The sequence below is a fragment of the Neospora caninum genome, chromosome X (assembly GCF_000208865.1).
Source record: "Neospora caninum Liverpool complete genome, chromosome X".
In the NCBI taxonomy this organism is placed as follows: Eukaryota; Apicomplexa; class Conoidasida; order Eucoccidiorida; family Sarcocystidae; genus Neospora; species Neospora caninum.
This window is the reverse complement of record NC_018396.1, coordinates 6166246-6193422: the sequence shown is the minus strand read 5'-3', so window position 1 is coordinate 6193422 and position 27177 is coordinate 6166246. Positions and strand designations below refer to the sequence as shown.

Below are 27177 nucleotides of genomic sequence, written 5' to 3'. Positions count from 1 at the left end.
CCCTCAACCCCCTGTTTTGTAGCTTACTGTTCGGCTCTCACCTCGATGTTTGATTGCATTTAAAAGTGGAGTTGTATGTGTGCGATAGTCGCGATATGCGTGGCCGGTGTCCTGGTTGTTCCTTCTCTGGTGCCTGTTTTTGCCTTTTTTCCAGTTATTTGAGCCGTAACCCAAATGCAGCAAAAAGGGGTAGCTACGCGCCACGGCCTCGCTTCGTCTTTTGGAGCGTTGTGTTCATTCCTGTATTCTGCTAGCATCTGTGCGCCCACACGGATTCTTGCCGCATCGTAGAAATGAGAAAAGGTGCACTGCGTAAGTATGGCCCCGCAGTCCTCGTCAACTATGCCGTTCACGCACACTTGCCGTCACCCCTTCCTCTCTCCATGTATCCACTGGCATCTACTCGCTTTTGAGTAGAAAGCGGAAGGCGGAAGGAGAACAAGGAAGGGGGGTGAAAAGAATGGCAGACAAGGAAGGGGGGTGAAAAGAATGGCAAACAAGGAAGGCCAAGGGGCGGACGAGCAGGACGGAGTGCGAGTGCAAGATGGCGATCAGTTTCCAAGTGTTCTTCAAATGCAATTAGCACGCGTGTAATCACAGGTGCTCTTGCCTATCTACTGTCCGAAGACAGATATAGATGAGCAAACGGAGAGTACCGCAACTAGCGAACAAAGACGCATAGCAGGTGTGTTTCTGTTGCCGTTCTTTTGCTTTACATGCCCAGTACCGAGCGGTTGGAATTCACTACGTCGTGATGGTCAGGCAGGGGCAACGAGCTAGACAGAGAAGGGATTTAACTCGAGGCAAGACGCTGGAACCAGGGAGAATTCAGAGGACGAAACCGGCCGCCTGCTCTTGTCCTTTTCGAACTGTCTCCTGTGTCGCTTGGACGGGCAGGGGAGAAAACAGACGGTTGAAGATTAAAGATGTGTGAATAGAGGAAGGATCCAGTGCGCACAATTTCGATCCAGTTTCAGATTTGTTCCGCGGGTAATGGCGGCGGGGGCGGCAGACTGAAGGCGAGGAAGCCCAGCAGAAATGTGTTCTCCTGAGGAGCGGCTATCCCGTATTCTGTTGATTTGCGTTGTTGTGTGGTACGGATTTATCCGCCCGATGCTGTTTCCGCTTTGTGGATTTTTTTGTCCTGTTCTCGGTGCGACACAGTGGATATTTCGAGTCGTGCTACGTAGTCGTATTCTCTTCTTTGTCATTGGTAGTTCGCATATACGAGCTTCGGGTTTCCTTGGGTTTCGGGTACGTTGGAACCAGCTGGTTGGCAGCCAGGTTGGGCTCTGTGTGCGTGCTCCATTTCCTTACCGGTCCGCTCGTCACGATTTTTCGTTGCTTCCTCCTCTGCTCTGAAAGACACAGGTCAGAACAAGTACATTGTTGACAAGAGCTTATAATCTCAATTGCTGTCTTTTGTCAGCGTCACCACGTCATCGGAGGGGAATCTTTCTTCCCTGAGTGCCCTTCACGAATCTCGCCCTCGCGTATCCGGTTCTCTTTTCCACGTTACCAGCAGTCCAAGTCGACACCAACAGGATACGCAAAGCCATGTGTGTCAATAGAACGTGGCACTGTGTTAGACACTAAACCAGAATCAAAGGAGTACCTTTCGGAGTAGGGGAGAAACCACTGGATACACCGCGGAAGTCAGAGTACCACAACCTTCTCTCTGTGAGACGACCGGCCACAAGCAACGTAGCAAGAGACTAGACAGAGAGCGAACATCGCAGAAACGGTAGCCCCTGGAATCCCTCTTGTCCGAGAGAAGTTTAGATATTGCGCGTAAGTTGTCTACTATTTACCAGTTCGTAGCAAAACGGGAGTGTCGATACAAAGTGCAAGGAAACAAATGGCGGTCCGGGTTGCTCGCAGTCTACAGACGATTTTTTCGGGGCGTGCACGCAGAAACGGCGGCAGGAAAATCCCGTCAGCCTTTCAAAGGACAAGGCGACCCGGCAGCCTGAACACATCTGTAGAGCGGTTTAGGGGTGTCTACTTGCACACGCCAGGCTGGACGCCAATCTAGTCTCGCCCGAAAGCCGCAAGGAATGATCCCGTATCGCCCTTTTGGGAAAAGTGGGGGGAGGGGGGGGGTTCAGGCGCGTTGAGCGTCGTTCATAAACGTACGCCATGTGATGGTGAGGGTGTGCGCAAACTTCCGTAACTGGCCCGCTGTCGTGCCGTTTTTTTCTTCCGAGAATGAGCACGGACATATTCACCAGAGTTTAAACGGCGAAACACGGTGGCGGGTGACGTGAAAGGTCGCACGAGTTTCTGGGAAGACGCAGAAGGGGTCGCTAGTATTCGGTATATTACTGGAAGGATCCGCAGTGAGCAGCAGATAACGCAAGGTATGTGAATCCCTGATGCTGCTGCAACCGGAGAGTCCGAATGCCAGTGCAAGTTCCCGGTGTCTGCTCCTTTATCCGCTCCGTTTGAAAGCAGTGTTCGAGTTTCGACAAACCGTATATCCCTCAGATACCCTTTTATTGTTGTACCTGTCATCGCTCCTGCGCCCGCCGAGCTGTGTCGTCCCAGGCAAACCAGAGCTTTGAAGTCCTATCTTCGCACATGCCGATTTTGCACTAAAAATGGGTAAACCTCATCGAAGACGCGTGTGAAATTCTCTGCCTCGGATGGTGTGGAACTTTCTTTTCCACGGGAGTGCGGTTCTCTATTTCAACTGCTTCATGCCATCTTGAGAGTTGTCTGGTCGGTTACGCACACCTGTCTAGCCGGGAGAGTGCGTTCCGCATTTCCTACAGTACTGGCGGACCGTGCATCGGTGACGCATTTGTGGCGTATATTGCCGCGCCCTGTCAAAAAAGAATAGCGATGCCTTCACATCGCTCGGTAGCGACTTCATCTCTCAGCAGAACGGTTACGCTCAACAACCGCCTCTCTGGTTCCGAGAACTGACGCTTTCACATTCAGTCGACACATTTTAGCCAGGTTGCTGCGTTTCCAAGCCACTTCCGCCCTGCTCTTTATGTGGCTTCTCTGTCGGTCTCGATGCATTCGTCCGTCGTCAGTGAAACCGTTCCACATCGTTTGGACACACGAGACAACCCTGCAGGCGCCTACACGCATAACCAGCCTTGTGTCTGGAGAAGCAAGCGAGCTCACGTGGTCAAAAAGTGGTGTGTTTCCAGAGGAGTGTACAACGCGTGCTTGTAAATAGGCTGTCGTCCGAGAGTTGCTGGGGTGGCACGCCAAGGATGCCGAGTGCTAGTTGTTTCCACAAATTCTTCTCCAGCTGTTGAAAGTGCGAAGCGCAAGGTGAGCGAGTCGACGATCACCGCGGCGCGCACAGTTAGAAACGAATTGCGCGCATCACAATCCAGGCAAAGAACAGCCTGGCAGCTGCCGCGCGCTCCCGAAAATCCGACGATAGAACGTTCTGTGCGAAATATCAGCATCTGCACCACTGGATAATAACTTCTCTGCTGTGACATTCGTCGTGGCGGCACAGCTTGGCTTTCTCAGTGGCTACATTCCTTTCGCCACGTGCCTTCGCAGCGCCACAGGGGTGGCGGCTTCGCTCGCGTATGTGCGGACACACACTCAACCTTGGGTGTGTAATTCCTTTGGTTCGACTGGCTCCGGGCGGCGAACTGCAAAACTCGGACGCAGCGGAACTGGTGCCGGGGCGCCTTCCACTACTATTGAGGCGCCGAGACGCCTCCGCCTCGGGCCGCCCTCGATCACCTAGAGTGGCACAGAATGGAAGCATCCCGTTATTACGGATTCCGAGAGAGACAAAAAGCTTTTCCTTTTCTCGGTTTCGAGGGCGATTCCTGCGTGATTCCATGAACCTGGTCGTCTGCGTCCCGTCTCGAGACGCTGGCCGTGGCCAGCTCGTAGCTGACTGCATGCGGCCCAAGAATAACTGGGCGGGAGAGAGACGAGTCCCAGTGGACGCTTCCGTCCATGGCGCAACAATGCCACACAAAAGATTTCGGTGAAAAAGTGTTGCATTTGACGTTGGTTTCCGGGGTATAAAGGGAGTGGTGGTGGACCGCGAGCGATCAGGAAGGATTTGCAGAGGACCGTTTTCAGCGGGTATGTTCCGGTGTGCCGCCGCGACGGTTTCTGCGGTAGGTTTTTGGTTTTCCTGGCGGTTTCCTTCGAGTCTCGCTCGCGTGCTCCCAGTGCTCTTGTGAAAGCATATTTTGCGATACGCAGCTTGTGGCGCGTTTTAAGCGGAGGATTTGACGGTGGGCAAGGGGTGAAGTAAATTTGGCCTTCCCCTAAATTCACGCTCGTGCGCGCTCGCTCTCAGGAGAAGGTCGGTCGTCACAACTGGGAAATATCCTCCCATTCGCCTCCCATGAAAGTAGAGGGAGGGCTCGACGTGTCTGTGTCTACAAAAACCCATAGTCGTTTTCCCCGCGAAATCAATCCATCGCAACTTGAACTCTGTGCCACATTGCTTTTTGGCAGCACCAGCGTCCCGACTGCGGGATAAACTGGGTCTCTCCGGAGTCTCGTCACTCGAGATAAATCCACGCGGAAGCATTGACTTATTCACGTGTAGGCTCTTCATCATATTGCTGTTGTCAGGAGGAGATTTTACGGTTCCCATCGCTGCCTCACAGCCGACGAGCGAGCTCCAATTTTTTGCGCCTTTTTCCACTGTCCCATCCGGGCGTCTCGCATCCCGTTTTTCTCTTCCTGGCACGGTCGGCGGCGCCCCTTTTTCGCCGTCTTTCCGTTCGTACCATCCCGTAAGCGCTCTTGTCAGCGCGTCTTTTTTAGGACGTGGGATAGTGCTTCGGAACCTTGACGGGTTTCCCGGTCTTTTTTAGGGGCGAGGAAGCCTCCCCTGTACCGTTCCAGATTGCGCCTATCGCAGCAGTCTTGCTTCCCATTTCCAGCTCAGAACTTCCGTAGACGTTATTCAGGGAGGACTGTAGAGGGAGAGGGGATGAAGGGGAGAGGAAAAAATCGGGGGGCCATAGCAGGAATTCCGAGTTGAAGGGTATTTCTGCTTTTTTTGAGGAAGGCAGAATAGAGAGGTACCGTAACCTTCACGTTTCCTTTGTGGTTGCTGTGTAGCTAGACCCCCTTCAGAGCGCGAGAGAAATCTGCATCGCTTTGCGGCGTCTGCGTGAAAAGGGTGGAAACGCCACGTGGCTGCTGCTCCGTGTATTGGTCAAGTTTTCCTTGTCAGTGTCGGCGGACGAGATACAGGGACTTTTTTTTTACAGAGTTAGAGGGAGCCTCAGGGCTTCGGGTCGGCTGTCGGCTGGACGATATATGTCGGCCAGCCGGTTGCTCTATTTCGACCAGGCCACGCACGCCGTTTGAATCCTCTTTGGCGTGTACGTACAGCCCGTCTCTGCGCCGCTCCATCACCAGGCGACCGTGCGTGCAGCCCTTCTTGACAGTCTCGAGTTTGTTGTCATTTTCGTCTTTCTCGCGAGACAGCGTCCAAAAGTGCTTCTAACTCCTCAGGGGTTGGATCGCGTTTCACGTGTGTGGCCTCATCCATTTTTCGCATCGTCTAGCCGTTCTCTCCTCGGTGCCTTGCTTTTAGGCACAGAGAAGGTAGCAAGCAGACACCGGCTCTGTTCTTGCCCTGGCACGCCGCGGAAAGAGAGGGTGGGAGTCCCTCGCGTCTGTTTTCCGGGCGGGGGACGCAGTTTATCTTCGTCACCGTTCAATCTCCTGTCTCCCATTTATTTTCCCGCCTGCATTGTACACCACTTTGCGGGCTTTGTCATCTTTGGAGGCGTACCTCGTCTCGACCCTTGCGGCGTGCTTCGATTTCTTGCACCGAGCAGCGCGCGCGAAAGCGGTCAGCCGTTCGACGCTGCGAGGGATTGTAGAGTTTTCAGTGTATCGCCCCTCGGGCCCTACCCTCGTTCCCTCTTCTGTAGGCTCACACGCCTTCTCGCCCCGACATCTCTGATTGAAGGGAGGACAGGCCATTGTTTTTTTGAGCCGCGAACGAGTTGGTTCTTGGCAAGCAGATGGCATTCGTGTCTTACCGCGTGTTTGTTTTCAGCGAAGAAAAAACGCTCGTCAGTTGCCTTTCTTTACGCCAGCCTCCATCGTGTACGGTGCATTGCCTCTTCACGTTTTCGGCGGTCTGACTCCTGGCAACACGTCTCGTGATTGCAGTGTATTTTTTCTGTTTTCCGGGAGGAAAACGCGTTCTTTTCTTGTGGCGCGTCTGTTCGATTTGAGATGAAGCATCGCAGGAAGAGGGAAGATTCTGGAGACGTACATTCGAATGCGGGGGTGCGTGCCGTGACTCGACCTCGCGATTGCATCCTTTTTCAGGTGAACGTAAATGCGCGGGCGTGCTGAGAACTCCACCGAGGAGTGTCTTTTCAAGGTGATTGTCGACGCGAAAACAGTCGTCCGCACACTACCCCAGCAGGGGTGTCGTGTAGCATAGTGGTTGCGCTCTTGTCCAATCTGGATTTCAGGAGATGCATTAGAGGGCGGAACGTTCCTGTGTAGATTCCGTTCGCCGTCCCGGGATTGGTTTTGACTCGTTTCCTTCCAGGTGCTGTAACTTCGTCTGTCAGACGTTTGACGCAGGTGAAGCGTTTCCGCGTCTGTTTTCCCAGATTTTGCCGGTTTCCGCTGTCCCGTGTCGCTCTGCCGAGAGGCAGTCCTCTCGTGACTTTCTCCGTCCCATCGCCCGAGCGACAGAAAGGGGAGACAGCATGGAGGCGGGCGAAGTTTTGGTTCTCTCGCGCAGAGAGTTGGTTCCGTGTTCCTCGTCTTCGTCTCTCGCTTCTGGTAGTTGCTTGCCTCCGTCTCGAGAGCGGAAGGAAGGAAAGGTCAGTAGTCCGAGAGCGGTAGAGAAGAAGAAGAAACGCCGAGAGGCCCGAGGCGACAGCCAGACATGCCCTGCAGAGTGTACCGAGAGCGCAGCCGCAAGTGAGCCTGTGGACTCCACAGACAGAGGTACTGGTGGGTCGCCTTCGTCCCAAAAGACAGTCTCAGGCTGTCGCATATCCTCCAAACGCGCGGCGCGTGGGCGCGGACGCGGGCAAGGAGTTTGTGAAGAAGAGCGGCCGGCGCAAGGCGTTTCCTCAGAGCCGGCGCCGGGGCCCGCTCCTTGTTGCCGAGGAGAGACAGGCAACGAGGGCGGCCCCGGCCGCACGCGAGGAGCGAAGGGAGAAGAAGAGGGCGAGACGCAGCTCGTACCGGGGGTTCAGTCAGCGCCCCAGCGAACTGCAGACGACCTCGGTGGTCACAAGGCGAACCGAGGCGCGTCTCAAAACCGAAGACGGTGAGCGAAGGCACACGAGACTGGCGAAAGTATGTGAATAATCGAAGGCGACGTGTGGGGCTGTTCAATCCAATGCGTGTATAGGCTGGGTCCCGCAGCAAAAAAAAAACGTGTACGTGCGAAAGTTCGTGTGTCGGCCTTATGGCCTCCGCCAACATGATGGTGTTGTCTCCGTCGCTCTCTTTTATGGTCTGTTTTGCGTGGCGCGTATTCCCGCCGCTTCCGACCATGTGTTTTTCCTTTCCATCCGGGGCCCGGTTCCCGCTGTGTTGTCCGTGCGCTTCGCAGCAAGGAAGAAAGGCGGGGAGAAGAGGCGCTGGATTTTTCGTCAGTGCCTGTCGACAAAGGCGAAAGAACTGCGAGGAGCTCTGGAGCCGTCCTCGCGCCCAGTCACGTTTCCGCTTCCGCCGCGTCCAGTCAGAAGAGGGCCTCGCGAGGCTGCCTGTCTTCCTGTCATCCTGCATCGTCTCGAGACGCGTTTGCCTCGACCGTGGTTTACGCGTCGGCCGGCGAAGTTGACCGCGGGGCGGGGTGTCGAGCGCCTTCGGAAGTTTTGGCGCCTGAGGAGGGGACGAAGGAGGGGAAGGCAAGAACAAGGACCGGGAAGAGAGAGAGTCAGGGAGTGGTGAAACGGAACGTGGTCTCGGACAGAGAAGATAGGAAAGATAGAAAAGAAGATAAGGCAGGAGGGGCAGTGAGGGAGAAACTTTCCCGCTCTTCCTCTTCATCCTCGTTGGCCACATCGAAGGAGAGAATGGAGCAAGAAGAGAATAACACCGGAGGGGAACCGATGGAATCTGAGTCACACGCCGGCGGGGCGGAGCCGAAAGAAGGTGCGGATGAGCAGGAGAGGCGCGGAAAGGAGAAGCAAGGGAAAGCGAAGAAAAGGGCTGCCAAGAAAGAAGGGATTCCTCCTGGGATTTTTGGCGGAACGGGTAGAAGCCGAAAAGGAGAAAAGTCGAAACCAGGCGAAGAAAGAGAAGACAAAGAAGCGGGTAAGCGGGAGAACACGGTGTTGACGATTTGCGATGAGAAGGCGAAAGACGGCTCGGTGGGAGAGAAGCAGAAGACACTGTCGAGTTCCCTGTCTCCAGTAGAGGGGGACACAACACAGGGCGAGAAGAGAAAGAAGAACAGGAAGAAATCTGAGTGCGCGACTCCCCCGCTGCATCCTGCGCAGCCTTCGAAGCCAGGCATGGGAAAAACGCAGACTGCTTCCCGCGAGGCGAAGAACAAACGAAACGAAAGGCGGAGCACCGAAGGTGTCTCTTCGTTGTCGCCATCTTTCAGTCCTGCTTTCGGCCCGTTGTCGACGGCTAGGTCGTCGCGTTCTCTTCCCTGTTCCTCCTCTTCGGGTCGTGGAGAGCAGGGGGAAGGGGTAGGCGCGGCGAGTTACGAGCCGCCGAGTGTATCCGGCTGCGTGCCCACAAGGCACAGCGAACCACGTGCGGGAATGTCTCTCTCCGCGTTGGGTTACATTCGCTTTGGAGGCCTGTCGAGCGCTCTCAGTGCCTCGACGAGCTTCCTTCTTCAGAGTTTGGTTCAGAGACAAGAGGCCGCGAGACACATGAAAGCCGTCGAGGGCGGACCCTCCGCCCAGGCCGCAGCGTCAGCAGTTTCTTCGGCCGGAGTCTCGGCAGGCTGTGGGCGCCTCTCCGGTGTGCAGAAGGAAGGCGGATGCAGCGAAGAAAGCAAGGAAAGACAACAGAGCGGCGAGAGGGACGAGGCGACTCAAGGAACCCGCCCGGCGGGAAGTTCCGATCTGGAAGAGAAGACTGAGAAGCAGGAGAAGGGCGCGAAGACATTGTTCTTCTCTCGAAGAGACGGAACTCTCGATTCGTTCTTCTCTCTGCTCGGCTCGATGTCAAGTCCTTCTGCATCTGCCACTCCTGCCACTGCCTCATCATCCCGTCCGTCGTCAGCCTTGTCCTCGTCCTCGTCTTCCCTCTCGACGGCGCCCCCGCTGGACCCACGTCGGGAGAGAGAAAGTCCAGGGCTCCCGGAGGGCGGAGAGCAGGACGCGGCACCTGTCTCCCCCACGAGCTTCCTGTTGGGGCTTTTGACGCGGCGCTCGTCCGGGCGAGGCGCGAGCGCGGAGACGGTTGGAGGCAAGGGGACAGCGCGAAAGGGACAAGCCGAAGCAGCGGCGCTGGACGCACGGCCTCTTCTGTCTCTGCTGAGGGCCCCAGAGTCGAGGGGCCGAGGCATCGAGACTCAGGAAACGTGTGTGCGCGGAAGAGAGGGAAAGGACGCGGTGGGTCTCCCAGCGTTCAAAAGTCCGTCTCCAATTCTAACGCATGCGAGTCGGGACTCTGCGGAAGTCAACAGCGCGGTTGAGTCGGAGGAGGCCTTGACCGGCTCGAGTGCGTCGCCTGCACTCACGGCGCAAAGTCGGGAATTGCCGAACTCGTCTTCTCGGAAGGCTGTACAACTTCTGAAGTCCGGTCCTGGGGTGTCTCCGGCTGTCCCCTATGCCGCTTCACAGTCGCCCTCGCTTGCCGCGCTGATGGCAGGAGGGGGGCTGCTTTCGGCCCCTTCGGCCCACAACTTCCCTCTGGGTAGAACGAAGTCTGCGCCTTCTGGAAACGTGTCTGCTGCGGCGTCTGCTGCGCTGTTTCTCCCCGTGCGCCCAGAGACTTCATCGCCGGGTGCGCCGCCTGACCACGTGGGCTGCGGCAGGCGCGAAACCGAACAGCGAGGCAATGCCTACGAGTCTCAACGCGCTGCTCACAGCAGAGAAACGCGCAGACTCTCGTTCGCGCGGGGAATTCCGTCGTCGCCATCGTCGGCATCTTCGCGCTCGTCATCGGTTTTCGTGGTCGGTAGCCGAGGATCGTTTGGACGCGGAGACATGAGCAGGCGAATTCTCCCAGCTTCCTTGGGCGCAAAGGCCACAGGGAACGGCGGGGGACATGGGGCAAACAAGGAGAAGCGACGGGCGGGCATGCGGAGGAGCGCCAGTGTGGAGACCGTGACGGAGACAGAGACGCGGGAGCGGGCGGCGAGAAGGAAAGAAGGGAGACTCGTGGAGAAGATGTCTGTGCAAAGAGAGGCTGGGAAGCCAGGCTCGAGAGAATTTGCGGCCCCGTCCTTCATGGCCATTCCCTTCCCTCACGAGGTCCCCCCTCCGCCGTTTCTTCGAATGTAGATCAAGGCAGGACAGCGGAGAGACCCGGTTCTCAGGGAGAGGAGTGTGTCTGAGAAGAGCGAGAGGCGCGCGTTCACGAGTCGCGTGAAGCGCCGGAAAGACTGACGGGGTGCGTGCGAGGAAAGCGGCGTGAAACCCACTCGTGTCTCGCACGCCTTGCATGCGTAGCCCCTCCCCCCCCCCCCCCCCCCCCCGGTGGAGGATTGCAAAGGGGAGTGGGTAGAAGAAGGGAGGGGACAGGACGCGCCGTAAGGAAACATCGACAGGAAGCGGAACTCCGATTGACTGCGGGGGTGTTACGGCATAGCGTTCGAGTTTCCGGGGGGGTTTGGGGGGGGGGGGGCCGAAGAATCGGATGACCGTCAAGCGGGCGGAGGTCAGTTGAGAGATTGCGCAGGATGGATCAGAAAGACTGGAAAACAACTGAATCGCAGGGCTGACGGTGTCGCGGAAAAGCGAGGTCGTGGTCGGAAGAGAGGAGACGGGGAGACAAGCAGAGATGAGAGAGAGGAAGGACGGCAGAGGAGATATCGTGGAGGCGAATTGGACGAAGAAAGGAAAAGGCCCAAACACGAGGAACGGGTAGAGTGGAAACCGGGGCATGCATCCCGGGCCATAGGAAAGAAGACCCAAAACAGGAGAGCACACGAACAAAGTCGTAAGGGTGATACTGGAATCAGCGAGCATTCGTTTCAAGACCTACGCTGGATGCACACTGTGGAGCGAAATGAGAAACTGAAAGAGAACAAATGGAACATCAGAGAGGGTCATATACGGCATGGTGCCGAGAGGTCGGAGAGGAATACGGAAAAACGAGCGAACGAAGCAGGAGATTGACGAGCGACAAACAGACGAGACACACAGAAGCAGCGCATACGTCACAGAGAGGAAGTTACCGACAGAGGGAGGAAGCAGATAGGAAAAAACGCCGAAAAAGGGAACATTAAAAGAAAGTTTTACCATCGCATGGAAGAGAAATCGAAGCGGCGTGTGCTACGCAGCTCGCGTGAGACAGGTCACGTGTCCCTGCGTGGAAAGAGAGGGCGAGTTTCTGTGTATACCATTTTTGTGGGTGCACACGCTGAAAACGCGAAATGTCCCCGCAGTGCAGCTTTCTACATGCTTACTTTTCCCGCAGCTGGTGCCCGTCCCCCTGTCGCTTCATCCCACCGGACTGTTTGCTCTCAATCTGTAACCACGAACCTGTCGAGAGAAGGCGCTGCCTTTCATCCCCCTTCCTGTTCTGGAACACTGGCGGACACAGGAGAACCGCTGGAATGTACAGTAGAGAGAGAAGAGAGACTCCCTTTCTTCTCCCACTGCCACGAAACAGATCCCCTACCGATACGGTCCGAGTCACCGGTGAAACCTGAACGGGTAGGGCCACGCTTTTGCGGGCTTCCCCTTTTCCAAGCGGGAACCGTCGCCGGAACTGAATCATTCCGAACCGCCAACGGAAACGGGGCGAGCGCTCCGCTCACAGAGCCGCACGCCGACCCACCCGCAGAGTGCTGCTCTCACATCCTTGACACCAGCGCGAAAGGATCGTCCCTTACTGGAATACCCCAGAAATGTGGGGGGTGCCTAGGGACGGCGGCGCCGTTCTTCGCCAACGGAAAGACGATCCCGAAGTCATTGATCCGCCGTTTGTGGCCAAGCGAACAAGAGCGACTTCCGCGGCGCCTCGCAGACTCCGCCGATTTCGCGTGCCTTTTCCACTCTGTGAAACCCGACGGCAGCACTGGAGGCGACTAGCCCGAGCTACACAGCCTCTGGATTTAACACCATCAAACCAATTCTGAGAGGCGGATACATCGTCCAACCTACACCACCACCGAATTCTAAACACGAGGTGGACTCCTGGTTTAGATCTTCAGTGTCTTTGTTTACCGTATCCAAGTACTATGCCTCGTTTTGGCTGTTATGCGAACGAATTTGCGATGATGCACATATGTGCTTCGAACAGGCTTCGACACACGTTTTTGCAAGATGCATGCTTGCGACAGGACCACGGGGCACAGCCTGTTCCAACGGCATTCAGACAGGATTTCGGTCGAAACGCATCGAAGCTGACTCAAAATACTGAGCGGGGCAAACTCCCCACCCACCCCCTTTTTCTTCGCCTTCAGATAATATGCCCCGAAAACGGCAGACGCGAAGTAGACTGAAACATGGACGCGCTGGTGAGCTCGTGTGAAGAATCGAGAGCCGCCTTTCGTCTTCTTCCGTTCAGCACGAGAGCTGCGCTTCGCCGAATGCGCCCACATATCGCCTCTACGGTTGACGCGAAGTGTTTTCCTACGCCAGGGAAGACTTCAGTCTCCGTCGCAACACGCCCTGTGGCGCGCACGTGAATTCTCGCGCGCGAGGCAGTGGAATTCTCGGATCTTTGACTTTCCACCGGGTTCAACGCGCAACGACGCGACGCCGTCGACTCGATGGCTGCGGTGTTGTCCTTTACGCGAGCAACTCCCGATAACGATGTCGCAACTCAACTCGACGCCTACTGGTAAGTCACCCAGCGTGTAACGAAATATTGCAACGTCGAGCGAGTTGGGAAACGGTTGCTGCGAGAAAGCGTGTGTGCGCTTTGACGTGGCAGCGCGTGCGAAAAAGCGGTGGAGTACGTTTCTTGGGACTCAAGGAACGAAACTGCGAGTGGGACCCGGACGCGAGTCGTCAAACACATATCGCTACGCCAAGAATCGCGCCGACAGATGGGTTTTGCTTTTTGGTTGTAGACAGGCACAACATGGCCACCACGCGCACGTGCAGGAAACAAGCAACACTCAAAAGGAAAGTCCTACATCGGTTTGCTTCGCAAGACGAAGTGCAAAACACGATCAGCCAAGGAAAGAAACGGAGCCTGCTGGCCCACTGCGTTCTTTTTTAAAAGGGAAAGATAGGTCGACTGCCAGAGAGAACAGCCGAGGCAAGCGGATGTTTTTCCAGGAAAAGCAAAAGGGCAAACGTACACATGCAGCCGAGAGAACGAAGCGAAGCGGAGTCCCGACAGTCATCGACAGGCGTTTTACACAGTACAATCAACACAGAAGGAACAGAGCACAAACTCACACGAGAACGACACATCGCGTGTCCTTCATGGTGGAGGCAGTCAGAAGAGACAAGAGAGAAACACCTAACGGGCCGAAACGCAGACACGAGCTCGCGTCTCTGCCCAACTCACCGTCTTTGCAGTTCTGCACATACGGCGGGACCCCGCTACTCGCACACTTCCCGGATGTCTCTCTGGCAGCGGCGTTTCGAGAAAAAACTTTTAAAATAGGATCGCTTGTCGCAGGAAAAGGAACGGCTCCAGTCACCTCATTGTCCTTTTCCTGCAATTCACCTCTCTGTTGTGTGGCTTCACCCCATAGAACCTGTGCACGTGCCTCGCATGTTCTTGTGTGTCTGTTTCTTTGCGAAGAGAAAGCTCTCTTTTATGCTCTTTCCCCTCTTCCTGTGCAAACACCTTCTCTCTTCCGCGTTCTCTCGCGTCTGCCTCTCCCTTTTCTTCCTCTCCTCCCCGTCTCCTCTTCTCTGTTCTTCCTCTTTAACTCGCTTCGCTCCTTTAGTCTATTTGCTGCCGTCAGCCGCCGACGCGGTCGGCCGGCTCCAGTTGAGCGAGACGATCGTCTTGTCTTCTCCTTCCTGACAAAACGCGACAGTAAAACGCACAGGGAATCCCGAGTCTCTACAAGGAATCCTCAGCGGGACCAATACACCTCAACACTGAGGCTTCGAACGCCTAAGGGGACTCTTAGTTGATTCGTCAGGGCGCGCTCTCGGGAACGGCGTACAGACCTATTTCATTTACCTTTTTAGCGGCAATCATACGGCCTTGTACATATATGGAGCGTACGACTAGCTGTGCATGCATACCTGTTTTGTACGCAAGTGCTGCTCAATCTCAACTACATATATAAATACACATGTACATATCTGTTGCATATTTCCGTGGGTCTGCATATGCACAGAGCCGCGTACCGGCTCCTGAAGCCGTGTCTCGAGCCTAGATAGCGGCATGTCGATGTCTGCTGATCCTAACAAGCCGGCGACAGCAACAGACTCAAAGCTCTAGACAGGCGCTGGAGCATGGCAAGCAATTTATGAATTCGTGCGCGAAGAAACGCACCTGGACAATGCGGAACTGCTCAGTGAAGTGCGAGGACGCCATCCACGCCTCGACCTGGTAGGCCGCGAATTTGTTTTGGGCGGCAACCTAAAAACGCCAAGGGAAAAAGGCACGCGAATAACCTCGACGGCAAGGAAGGCAGAAACGGCAGAGACTCCGACGCACGTCAACTAAAAGACATGGAACCTTCAGAGACCAGCACGAGTTGCTACCCCGCCTCCGTTTGATGTCTTCTTTACTGTTTTTCACTCGGCACCTACCTTCACAAACTCTGTCACTTTAACTCGTCGTGCACTGTCGAAATCCGCCTGACTCAAAGGCTCCATTTCTGCGCCTGGAGCGCCCGCTCTCTGCAGCATGGCGCGCTGGAGGCGTTGTTGCATAAGACGTCTCAAGAGAGCAGACAGTGTCGCCCAACCCCCTCTGGCGAGGGCGCGATATCTGAAGAAAAAAGAGAAGCGCAACACAGGGGCGCAGAAGCGCCATTGTTTGGACGCGTTTTCGACCTTCGACGCCGCCGCGTCACGACACTGGAATTCGCTTCGGTGCGACAACCTCGAACAATCGACACTCTTCCTAGTGGGACGGACTCAACCGCACGCTTCGGCGAAGATTCTCGCCGCCCCGCCACCATCTGTTTGGAGCCCAGTGGCCCAAAAGGCCTTCCCTCCTTCCTGGTTTGAGAGGGGGATGCACGCGAATCTCGGCGCTTTGTGTAGGGAAACGAAATCCTATACAAATACAGGTCTACATAGTCGTGAGCGTACACAAACGAATGCACAAGTGTAACGGGGGAGTCGTGAGTTTAGGAACCAAGCGACGCAAAGAGATTTGCCGAAAAAGACCGGCGACTGCGAAAGAGAAGCCCCGCGGGAGTCTCGAACGTTACCTGGCGAATTCGCGGCCAAGGCGCTGCTGCACGGCGAACTTCTGGGAGGAGATGAACGAGTCCAGAAGAGTTGCAATTGCGTAGTCAACATCTGTGCTGCTGACAACCGGCGAGAGGCGCATCTTTGCATTTGCCTGAACGCAGTCGGGAAACAACAGACCCAAAGGCGAACGGTGAACGGGTGCCGTCACCGAACCTTTGGGTGTTCTCCTCCGCGCTTCTGATCGAAGTCACAACCTGTATCTTTCCTCCTGCCCTAGGAACAAGCTTTTCATTGCTGATACAAACCAAAGGTCGAGACGCGTCCAGCGTGCACACGCCCGCATGCGACCTGCGTCGTCACCAACAGGAATGCACCGTTCCTTCGCCTTACCTCGGCCATGCGCAGAAGAGCTTCGACGTGACGCAGGGTCAGAGGCAAACCTCCCGTTGCGGCCGCTCGCCGACGCAGGCGCGCGTAGAAGGAAGAAACTTTTGCGGCCACAGAGTTCACGGAAGTGTCGAGAACTGGACGGCAATTCGCTCTGGGAAACGCAAGACGCCACATATGACGCGCCAACTTCGGTGACGACGCACGAAACAGAGAGGCACGCAAAAGGCGCAAACGGGAGCGTGGAAGGTGCGACGCGGCACCGAGCAAAGAATGGCGAGAACAAAGAAGGGACAACGAAGAGTCGGTTGGACCGTGTACGTCGGCGTAACAGCGGATACAGTGACACACGCCCACCAAACGGAGGAACAGAAACGCCCCCACGGGCAAACTCAACCGGGATTTGCAAGGAGCGAAGGGATGACCACCACTGAGAAGCACAGCCAGAAGACCCGACAGTGAGCAATCCCTGTCGGAAACGGAAAGCCGGAAGAGAAAAAAAGGCGCAGGGCTCAACAAACAACCGTGCAGGACACAGAAATGGTGTGGCGCTTGCGCAGGCAGGCACGTTGTCGCGCCTGTGCTCTTCGCGTAGGCACCTTTGGCTATATCGACAGAGAAACCGGTCGTAGATCAGCTTGCCTCTGTCTCCGGCCCTTCCCAGTTGGTCCCGTCCGCCCGCGCGCGGTTACCTGGCATAGAGAATGTATTTCTGCAGGAGGTCCTGAGGAATCGGCTCATACGCCTGATTTCCCAGCATGATGTGCTCCAGTTCTTCCATCCGCTGCTGATAGTTCTCCAAGTGTGAAATGTTGGGGTGGGCCAGTTGGTGGTGCGTCAGCACGTACTCCGCCAGATAATGGTCCTCGTCCGCGTCGGGCTGTAGCGCACACCCCACACAGCAAACATGTCCACAAAGGCGTCTCTCGATGTGCCTGGAGGCCAAAAAGAGAGACCGACGCGCCTCTCTCTCCGTGCCTGCATGCATCGTGTGAATCTGCGATATGCACACCACTTGCGACTCTCAAACTGCATGTACAAATCGATGCATGGCTAGTGGCGCGCCGGCAGCAGGCCTCATGCTCTGCTTAGAATCTCCACAAACGGAGGAACGGACAGCACGCGAAGTCGGGCCCCGAGACTGGTTGGTTCTCCCGGTCTCTGCTTTACGCAATCGGGGCGCGCGCGGTTGCGAGGAAAAATCAGTGGCACGCGGCGCATGCATGCGCCTTCGACGCCTCAACCGCTCCTCAGGACGCGAAACGGTGGGTGCTCCAGCTCTCGTCTTTCTCCCCGTGGCGTTCGCTGACGAGCCGCGGAAACTCACCACGTCTCGGAGGACGGCAATGATGTCAAAACGGGACAAGATCGGGTCGGACAAATCGACGTTTTCCTTGAACGTGTAGGAAGGAATGTAGCGACCTGAAGCGACAGTGCATGCAAACTCTTGATTTTTATGCGGTGGGCACCTTTGAGGGCCGATCCTGGTGGTTTTCCTGGTCGTGTTCTAACCGATTTAAATCGCAATGTAGAGTTTAACCTGATGTGATCGTTTCGCTCCAGGTTTTCAGAGTCGGCAGTCTCTTTTCTGCTCACCGAACTTGGGGTTGGCCGCCGCAATGACGGAGCACCTGGCGCGGAGAGTCGTGACGATGCCTGCCTTGGAGATCGAGATGGACTGCTGCTCCATCGCCTCGTGAATGGACACACGATCTCGGTCTACCATTTTGTCGAACTCGTCAATCAGGCAAATGCCTTCATCTGCCAGCACCAGGGCACCGCCTTCCAGCGTCCATTCTCCCGTTTGCGGATCCCTGAAGCGCAAACAAGATGAACACGGTTCTCCCCTGCACGCTTTGCACGCCCCCACGCGACCCAACAGAGCCGACTGTGTTAAGCCACACACGAACTCTCAAACACACGGACTCACAAACACACACATATAGACGTCGTGCGGGTTTGGCTTCATCACTGTGCACATTCCACGCAACGCAAATCCGTTTCCTTCTGGCCAAAACGCTATCTCCCGCGAAGCATGTCCATGCATTCGGTATGTGTGCATGTGTGTTTCTACATACATAAACATATATATCTATATCTATATCTCTGATATATACATATATATATATATATATATATATATATATATATGCATATGCGCAGGTTTGTGGATGTGGTGGCTTGTAGGGTGTGTATGCCAAAGCAGAAAGCGTCTGGTGGGGACTTACTTTCGAACACCAGCTGTGAGACCGACCGCCGAGGCACCCTTGCCAGTGGTGCAAACGGTGCGGGGGAAAGTTCGCGCAACGTACTGTAGAGCTTGAGACTTGCCGAGACCAGGATCACCTGAAAGAAAGCGCACCAGCCCTCTTCGTGAATCGGTCGGTTTGTGCACCCATTTAGACATCCTGCGCAGACAGCGCTACATCTCGATGCATCCAAAAACCATGCAACCTAAGACGAACATCGACGTATGGAAGAGCTTGTGTCTCTACAAACAGCCCAGACGGCAGCCTCCTGCTCCCAGTCCTACACAGCGAAACAGAAAGCCGTGATGCATCGCGCATCGCCACCGCAGACTACACGCCGTTTCCTCTCCTTCAACCATATAGGCACGCGCCCACATACACACACACATACACTATACACATATACACATTTATTTATATACATATTTATTTATATACATATATACATATACATATATATATATATATATATATATATATCTGTGTAGATCGCGTGGAACCCGACTTGACTGTGGCATTGTTGATCGCCTGGTGTTCTCGGGAGGTACTCGGTGTTCTGCGTCTTGGGTGTAAAGGCACGATTCCTTGTCTCCAGTTCTTACCGAGGAGAAGGACGTTGATGTCCCCGCGAATGGTGTGGGGCGTCGCGCCGAGAGTGCCGCCCCCCTGAGAGCTTCCCTCCTCGGCTCTCCCGCCCATGGCGTCTGGGTCAGCGGCGTCGTTTCCGCTTTTGCCCCAGCCGAGTAGGCCGCGCCCGCGACTGTTTCCCATCAGACTGGCGGCGACGTCGTTCCCGTCCTGTCCCTTTTCGCTCGGGCCTCGCCCCTTGGGGACGCCTCCGAACAGCGCGTAGGCGATCGCCGTCTTCACTTCGCGGTTGCCCCACAGCGCCGGCGCAATGGACGCCAAGATGCGCTCGCGAATGTGCGGATCTCGAGACAGTTGCTTGATCGCTTTGAGGTCGTCTTCGGTGAACTCTGTCATCCGTGCGTCGCTCGTGCGCACGACGTTGTTTGCGAGAATCTCCGTGGCGAGAATCGGAAACCCCGTCTTGGCATTCAGGGAATAGTCGCACTTGGTTTGGTAAATCCCCAACACATCCACTTCCTCCCCAGGCTTGATCGAATCCACCAACTCGCCCGTGATGATAACTTCGCGCTGACGCGGCGGCCTCCCCGGCGGAACCTTCCCCGGCGACTCCTGCAGCGTGAGCCGCTGGAAATCCACAAACGCCGTCTTCACCCTGTCGATGATAAACCGCGAACCTTGGCAGTGTGGGCACCTGCGGGGTCACCACAGAAACCGGAACGCATAAGCTGTCACGCATAAAAAAGAAAGAGAAAACGCAGGAAGAAAGAGACAGGGAGACAGGGCACAGCGCGAGTCCGCGCAACCCGTCAGCCATACGTGTAAGGAATCAAAGCCTACCACAGATACCCCGCGTGCTTAATGATACACATATATATATATATATATATATACGTTTGTACATCTATGCGTTCGTTGGCAAAAAAGGGAAAGTGTGTGAGGCGTCTAGGGACGTGTGCTTGCAGCAGGTCCGTCTGCGCTCAGTTGTACGAGGGTGAGGGCCGTCTTTTCCCCGCTCCTCGTCTCGCTGCCTCAGAGAGAACTGTCTCGTCGCCTCGTGGCGACGTTGTGTGGTAGTTTTCCCGTTTCTCTTTCTCGCGTCTCTGCTGTGGTGCTCGCGTCGTCCCCGTGTCTCTTGTTTTCGCGGTTCGGCCCCGCTCTCGGCTTACTTTCGCGGCATGGCGTCGTTCTTCCTGCCCTCAACAATCTGGATGGGCACGTCTGTGATGCTGTTCAGGCAGTTGCCGCACTTGAGATAGAGCAGGCGCATCTTGGGCAACACAGAGGACCGCCTCGTAATGACGCCCGAGACGGAGATGAGAGAGTTCAAGTGCGTGCACCGCAGCTGGCGAAGCTCTTCCTTGTATGGCCAGTCCGTGAGAATCACCGAGCAGATTCGCGTCGAGTACAGCGATGGGCAAGAAGCCTCAGCCTCGACGGTGACAACGTCGTTCATGACTTGCAGCGCTGGAAGGGGATACGCTTCGATCCACTTCACCAACTGGTCCGAGAAAAAAATCAAGTGGCGTGTGTCCACCAGGATCGTCGACCGGTCCTCTAAAAAGACGGCAACACACGATCCTCCAAAAAAACCTCTTCCTCTTTTTTCGTGGTGTACGTACTTCTTCCTGCGTAGGCATGTACATGAGTATGCATACACATGTATTAGACGTGTATATATATATATATATATGGATTTGTGGAGACGAAGTTATGTGAATGAATGGGCGAAGAATCAGATATGCGATGGCAGCCCGGACGCTTGATGGTACATGTAATCGGCAGATAGAAAATCCAAGGGATTTCCTGGAGTCAAGGACCGAGCGCCTGATAGTGTACGCGCTCGGGCTTTCCCTGGTTTGGGTGTGCGTATACATGGAGACACGCTACAGCTTGTCCAGGTCTTTTCGTTGCTCGTACCGCGGATCATATCTTGAATTTTGTCCAGGTAGTACAGCGCCTTCTCGTCGCGTTTCTCCCCTTCTTCCTCTTCTCCCACACCACCTCCGTGTTGCACCCGTCGAAACGCATGCAGATTGAACTTGTACAGAAAGTACTTGAACAAGGTGTCCATCGCCTGCTGGTGTTGTTCGCCGAACGGCACGAGGGCCGGGTTCGATTCTGTCAGAAGTTTCTGAGCAGGCAAAGCAGGAGCCCACGCGAGAGCAGATATTCACATATATTCCTTTTCACACAGATGTATTCATATATACATATTTATATTTATATGCATGTGTGGATGTGTGTACACCGCGATGAACGGGTCTCGACGCACCTTCGCTTCATTAAGGTCGTGAAGGTTGATTTGTTCACCGCTTCGGCCGCCCATGCCTGTGCCTGAGAAGAATCTCCGCCTGCGCTCCTCCACGCGGCGGAGAACACGGTCCATCTCGGAGGCGCCTTCGTCATCTTCCTCTGAACGGGAAATTTCGACACCCCACAGAGAGTGGATCGGGAGGTTCACACCGCGAAATAAAAACACCGCATGCAACGATCTACGAACACATGTGGAGAGAGCTCTGTACTAGGGATGTGCATAGCGGACCCGATTAGGTGCACAGGGCTTTTTCGTCACCCGGCGGCTTACCCAGAAGCTGAGCCCAGATATCTCCCTTGGCGGCCTTGTCACCCCTCTTTTTTCTTCGCGCTTCATTTTCTCTCGCGTCCAGGTGACGCTCTGCCGCCCTCCTCGCTTTCTCTTCCAAGTGGGGATCGAGGTCGTCCAGATCTTCATCATCGATCAGCGACGCGTCAAACGCGTCGGCATCCATGCCCGCCGCCAGAAACGCCTCCCTTTCGCGTTCATCATCTCTACACACACGGATAGCAGACAAGTCAAGAAAGGGAATGAGACACTTCAAAGCATAAACCTCTGCATGCATAGATATATACATATATGCATCTATATATGTGCGTGCACATATGTATGTCCCGTTTGCATGCAGAGGGAGGAGGATGCCTCCATCATGGTGCCATGCGAAGAGACTGCGACTGTGCCTCCACACCAGCAACGCTTCCACATCGCTTCTTTCGAGTTGTTCCCAACCCCGCATCTTCCCATGGTTACCTTCAACTTTACATATTATATATAGGTATACATATGCAGATATATGTATGTATATATATATATATATATATATATATATATATGTGCGAATGCGAAAAGGCCAATCTGTCGATGCAGGCACAAGAGGTAGGAAAACCACCGGAGAGGCTGTGTCTACTTCACCGTTCGCTAGCCATATGAAGAACCCTGCAACAAGCCGTACCGCATGCCAAAGACGAGGTCCTCTGTGTTTTCTTCATCGATGATTTTTTCTGCTTCTTCTTCCGCCCTCCGCTCCTCCAAATCCAATTCGCGACTTCCTTGAAAATAGTCGACATTTTCGTCCAGAACGCCGCCTCGCAGTCTGCCTTGGTCGTCGTCTTCTTCCACCTCCGAGAGCACCACCCCACGCTCTGGAAAAGAGGGCGCCACACACACACACACTCATATATATATATATATATATATGTATATGTATATATATAGTACGCATATATGCACATGTAAAAGTACTTTTGTGCATGCAATGTGGCACCTCTTCACATCCTGTGATGTGCGGAGACGGCAGAAAAGAGAGACAAGCCTCCGTTTGCGCTATTCACTGAATTCATTGAGAGCCTACTGTAGTGTGGCTCAGCGTTACTCTGTGTCACTGCACCGGTTTTGATGTGAAGCTAGATTTTTGCAAATTCCTGCCTCGAAAACGCGGTGCGTGTACCCTGTTTCTGTCTCGTTTCGTTTGCCTGCTGACCTCCTTCGGCGGCGTCAGCCTCGCTTTCCTCCTCAGTCCGGCGCAGGGAGGACTGGTCCCGGCCGCTCGCTCGGCTCGACTGAGAAGAGACACAAAACAGCGTCAGAAGCTTGAGAAACGTAGGACGGCCGGAAATGAGGATTCGCAGCTACGAGAGCGAAGCCTTGCACAGACACAGAGCGCTCTTCCCCGTTCTCGGTAAACGAGTCCCGACCGAGAGAGCCGCGGAAGAGGCAAGCAGAAGGCGACACACACAGTTCCAGTCAATTCGCCGCCTGAACCGCGAGGCCTGCATGCGCCGGACGCTCCAGGCGTTTGGACAGCGATTCCGGGAACCGGAGTCGCATCCAGTCGCACGCGGGCGGTCCATCGGGTGTGTGCTGACAGCGGCTAGTTGTTGCATGCAGAGAAAGACTCAGAGAGAGAGAGAGAGAGGGCGAGACCTCGGGCAAGAAGAGCCGCTCGTGGAAACACACAATGAGCAAGAGACGAGAGGCAAGGCTGAAAAAGGGACGGCACAGGAGACAGGACGGCGACACAGGCTCGAGTTGGGGGAAGCAACGAGAGGCAGCGGGCGAGAAAAGAAAAAATCAGGCAGCCATCCGAGGACTGAAGGCAGAGAGAGTCTCGACACGAGAACAGGGATGAGAGAGGGCCGAGGCGCCGCGGAAGTTACACGCGAGGGAAGAAGAGACGGGACAGCGACCCGGGGCAGATGGCGGAATCCACGCCCGAGTTCTGCGCGCAAGGCGAGACGAACAGGACACGGAAGACAGAGTTTGTCACAGCCATCTTTCTTCCTTTTTTCAGAAAAAGCACACACAACACGAGGCGTGGCGGACGAGAGAATCGGCCACGGCCTCCCCGAGACACGGGGTTGTTCAGCTTCGCTGCTGACGGGGCAGTCCGCGTCATTCATCTTTACCATTTTTGTAGACGAGGCGCTGACGGATGATTGAATGCGTCGTTTTTTCGAGGAAAGTCGCGAGCACCCCCGCGTTCCGGAACGAGGCCGTCTCTCAGATGGCGAGACAGGACGCGAGAGAGAAAAGGCGCAGAGAGAGGGCTTGGAGTCGAAGGCTGGGGGTGGCGAAGAGAAGAAGAGAGATTTCGGGAAGAAACGAACGTGTACAGGGCGTTTCACGCCGGTGGAATACACAGGGGAAAACTTTCGCAGGCCAAACTGCAAACGGGAGGTAAACTGAAGGTTTCTAGGCGGCGGTGTGCCGCGGAAACCGGATCTTCGCCGCGCGCGCGCGCGACGACAGAAGGACAGAGCAGAAGAAAGACACGTGAGAAGGCGCGTAAAAAGGTTTCGATCACGAGACGAGGCAGAAGCGAGGCAGAGAAAACTGCTCGTGAACCGAGTCGGTTGACCTGGCCGAAATCGCGCAAAAGTGTGCACGGGGGGTTGTTGCTCTAGGTGTGTAAACTTTCCGAGGGAGGCGCACAGCCTGCAGCGGGGAGCACTGACGGAAAAGCGTCTCTTTTCCCTCTCCAAAATACTGCGAAAGACTGTGTTTTTCTGCCTCGGAATTCGCAGGCTGAACAGAAGTTTCCGTTTCCTCTCTTCTCAACGCGCGTTTCCTGGCACAGGAAGACAGGGGAAAACGAGCGTGCGGGCCGAGAGACCGCGCGACGCTTCCAGTCTCCGCACAATGTGAAGACAGAGCGAGACGGTCGGAGGCGGGTGACGGGGACGAGGGGGGAGGCAGAACGCCGCACAGAGTGCAGTTTTGCGTCCTCCCAACCCAGCGTTTTTGCGGGAGACACACGTCAGCGAGGCGTCTCTGGTTGACGCCGCGCCTCGACAAACCTGGTGGTTCCACGCGCATACGGCCTTTGTGTGGCTGCGTGGCGACAGGACAAAAAGATCGACGCACAGAGGAAAGGCCCCAGCTGTTGACGTCTGCCGACAGGCGCGCGCTGTGTGGGTCCAGGCGAAGGCTGCGGGCGGTGTGAGTTCCTTTCTCACGCGTTTTTTCGCCAAAAAGCGACAGAGACCAGGATCCAACGGCAGGCCTTGGCACCCGTTGTGTTGTCTCGCATCGGCAGAAAAGCAGTCCTCAGGAGCTGAGCAGGCTTCTCTTCGTTCCGCGCGAGCGGCGGCAGTGTCTTCCGTTACAGCATCGATGACCAGGAGGCGCCGGACTGAGTGAAATGAACACGAACCTGGCCCCCAGGAAACTGTCTATATCGATGCGTTGCCGCAAGCTACGCGCGACCGCTTACAGCCGTCGGCGTGGTGCGGACGGACACCCTGTGTGGAGTGCAAAGAGACACGCATAGAGTCATCGAAATATTCAGTTCAAATTTCATCCAGTTTGAGTTCTCTGATAGTGCAGATCCCCGCAGAGCGACTGCACACCAGCGTCGCGGGCGTGTGATGGAGTTGATCCATGTTGTTGGGTACAGGCAAATCAACACCCGCGACAGAAGCGTTTTCGGCAAGCGCAAAGAAGAGGAGGAGCCGAGGACCCGATTTGGCGTTGCTTGTTAGACGCGTCTTCACCACCAAGACTAGGAACGACGCAGTTTCAGTGCAGCACCGAGAGGATCACGGAGGCCTTTCAAGCACAAGCAGTCTGTTTTTATGCAGAAGGCCAGAACCGGAGACGTGGGAGGGAACAGAGGCCGAAAGTAGCGCTGGCGAAGCATCCTGAAAGCGCAGGATATATTTACGTTCCAACACCGAGGATAACCCCTGCCGGCGGTGGACATCCTCCAAGGCGCCTCGCTGTCGTGTCCTGATTATATAGGGAACGATCGAGTCAGCTCTTTCTTTCTTCTCCACCTAGTTCAGCACAACCGGAACTTCAGTTCCCTCCGGAACGCCCTCACAACGCAGCTGTAAAAATGAAGCTCGACAGTCGCCTCTGAAGGTCTCCACTGAAGCGACAGTATCCAGTTACCGCACTTGGGGACCGGGACTCTTTGCAGTGGGTAGCCTGGCGGACGTACATCTCACGGCTTCGATTCTGTTTTCCTTCAATCTCCCTGGTGTTTCTTTCCAGCTTTGAAGGGAGTTTCCTGTCGGAACCTCACCGGCTCAGAAACAGTTTCTCCTGGGCACGGACCGACGCCTACCTGTACATATTTCTTGTACTCAGCAGGACACGCGAACTCTTTTAAACTGCGCGAGCTCAACCGCACGTTGAACGCGCACTCTTGTGCTCCATGTCGTCTCTCACTTTTGGCGGTTCCTTTTTACGAATGTCGGCAAAGCAGTGGGCTAGCGCATCCGCCGTTCTGTCCTGAAACAGTGGCCGTAACAAAACAGATTCCCGGCAGGCGTCCCTTCCTGGCCCCCTCCCCTTTCTTTGCGTGGACGCGTTTGGGCGTCTGCCGAGGAGTCAGGCAGGCTGAGCTAAACACACTGCGGTAGAGAGAGCCATGAAGGAAGAAACTCGGATCTCTTCAGGCGAAGGCGCGCTCAAATCAGATCGCCTCGCCGCTCTGTGTGTGTCGGCGAGATTTTCTAGAAAAGGTACTGGCAAAACAACGGCGTCTAAAAAGACTCCAGAGACAGCTCAGACGCTTATTCGTTTCATACGCAAAAGCACTGCCACTCTCTCTGTTCCTCACTCTTTTGTGTCCACAATTGTCGAGTCTCCAAATCGTGTGCGCAAAAACTGGGCGCTTTCCGGTTTCTCCGAGACAAATACAGAGTAAGGACCGAAACACTAAACGCCAAAACACCGAGACGCAAGGCTGTGTCACCCCCCCCCCCGCACTCCCCCCAGGAGAACCGGAAAACTGAACGAAGCGGGTCTGGGCACGGGTGCAGTCAAACGGCCTCGTTTCAGTGTTTAGGAAAAGGGAACCACGAGCCACGCGGAGTGGAGGGAAAATCCCGAAATACACCGGCTGAGAAGCCGGGGGGAAAGCGACGTTGAACATACGGTTCTCCAACACACAAAAATGACAAGACGTATTTACAGGAACGAGAGCAGAGACGATAGTCCACGCAACAGCCCGTTCGGCGACAGAGAAAGTTGGGGCCAGCAAAGGCGTTGTGCCCCCTTTTCCTTCCTTTCTCTGTATTGCGAAGATCACTCTCCGCCTTACTCTGCCCCAACGAGAGCAGAGTGTCGCCCCTGCAACCGCGTGGCTGTCGTTCTCCCGGATACTCCTGTCTTGCTATTTTCCCGCCTTCTTCCCGGCAAGACTTTGCTGTTGACTGCTGGTCCGACACCCTGTGTGTCGTTGTTTCTCTTTTGGCTGGCTTCTCTGCCGAACCGTCTTGTCGAAAAAAGCTTGTGTGCTACATTTCTGGTCGCTGTGCCCTATTGCCTGTATGCATCTCCACCCATCCGCTTTCTCTTCTTACTCCCCTTTCCTCTGCACTGCCGGTGAAGCCGACGGGGGACCTCTGCTTTTTCCCTGCAAAACTGTTCCCGTGTCCTTTCCTCCCCCTCTCGCTTACCTCCGAAACCCCGCTCTTGCCTCCCATTGCGCCTGTTCCGCTGGCGATCCCTTCGTTCCCCTGAAAGATACACCCCGTGCCGCATATCTCCCTTTCAACTTGCTCGTCGGTTTGTTCGCCTCTGTCCGTCCATGCATTTCTCTTCTTCGCTCCCCTCTTTCTTTGTCTCCGCTTTCCCGGGGGTTCTTCTCTGCCTCCTCCACGGCAAAACCTTCCAGGACCAAGGGGCGAGCCTCGGTGTTCTGTGGTGCTTTTTCTGTGGGAAAGACAGCAGCGTGTGCCGACTCGCACCGCCTTCGCCGCCCTACCTCTGA

General features: G+C 55.4%; 2 protein-coding genes across 2 annotated transcripts; one reads left to right on the top strand and one right to left on the bottom strand.

Annotated features, from left to right (window-relative positions):
• Positions 1 to 6689: 6689 nt before the first annotated feature.
• On the top strand, positions 6690 to 10409 carry NCLIV_052010 (conserved hypothetical protein; the record flags this gene model as incomplete). The annotated part of the gene is made up of 2 exons (XM_003884754.1): positions 6690 to 7261; positions 7550 to 10409. The coding sequence occupies 2 exons, from the start codon at positions 6690 to 6692 to the stop codon at positions 10407 to 10409; spliced, it is 3432 nt and encodes a 1143-aa protein (XP_003884803.1).
• Positions 10410 to 13985: 3576 nt separating this feature from the next.
• Positions 13986 to 23365, bottom strand: NCLIV_052000 (putative DNA replication licensing factor; the record flags this gene model as incomplete). Its single annotated transcript, XM_003884753.1, has 17 exons — positions 13986 to 14060; positions 14545 to 14631; positions 14805 to 14985; positions 15434 to 15567; positions 15807 to 15957; positions 16496 to 16683; positions 17131 to 17225; positions 17400 to 17617; positions 18032 to 18149; positions 18655 to 19334; positions 19810 to 20197; positions 20561 to 20774; positions 20916 to 21055; positions 21228 to 21451; positions 21910 to 22099; positions 22438 to 22516; positions 23363 to 23365. 17 exons carry the CDS (start codon positions 23363 to 23365, stop codon positions 13986 to 13988), a joined length of 3165 nt encoding a protein of 1054 aa, XP_003884802.1.
• Between the last annotated feature and the right edge of the window lie 3812 nt (positions 23366 to 27177).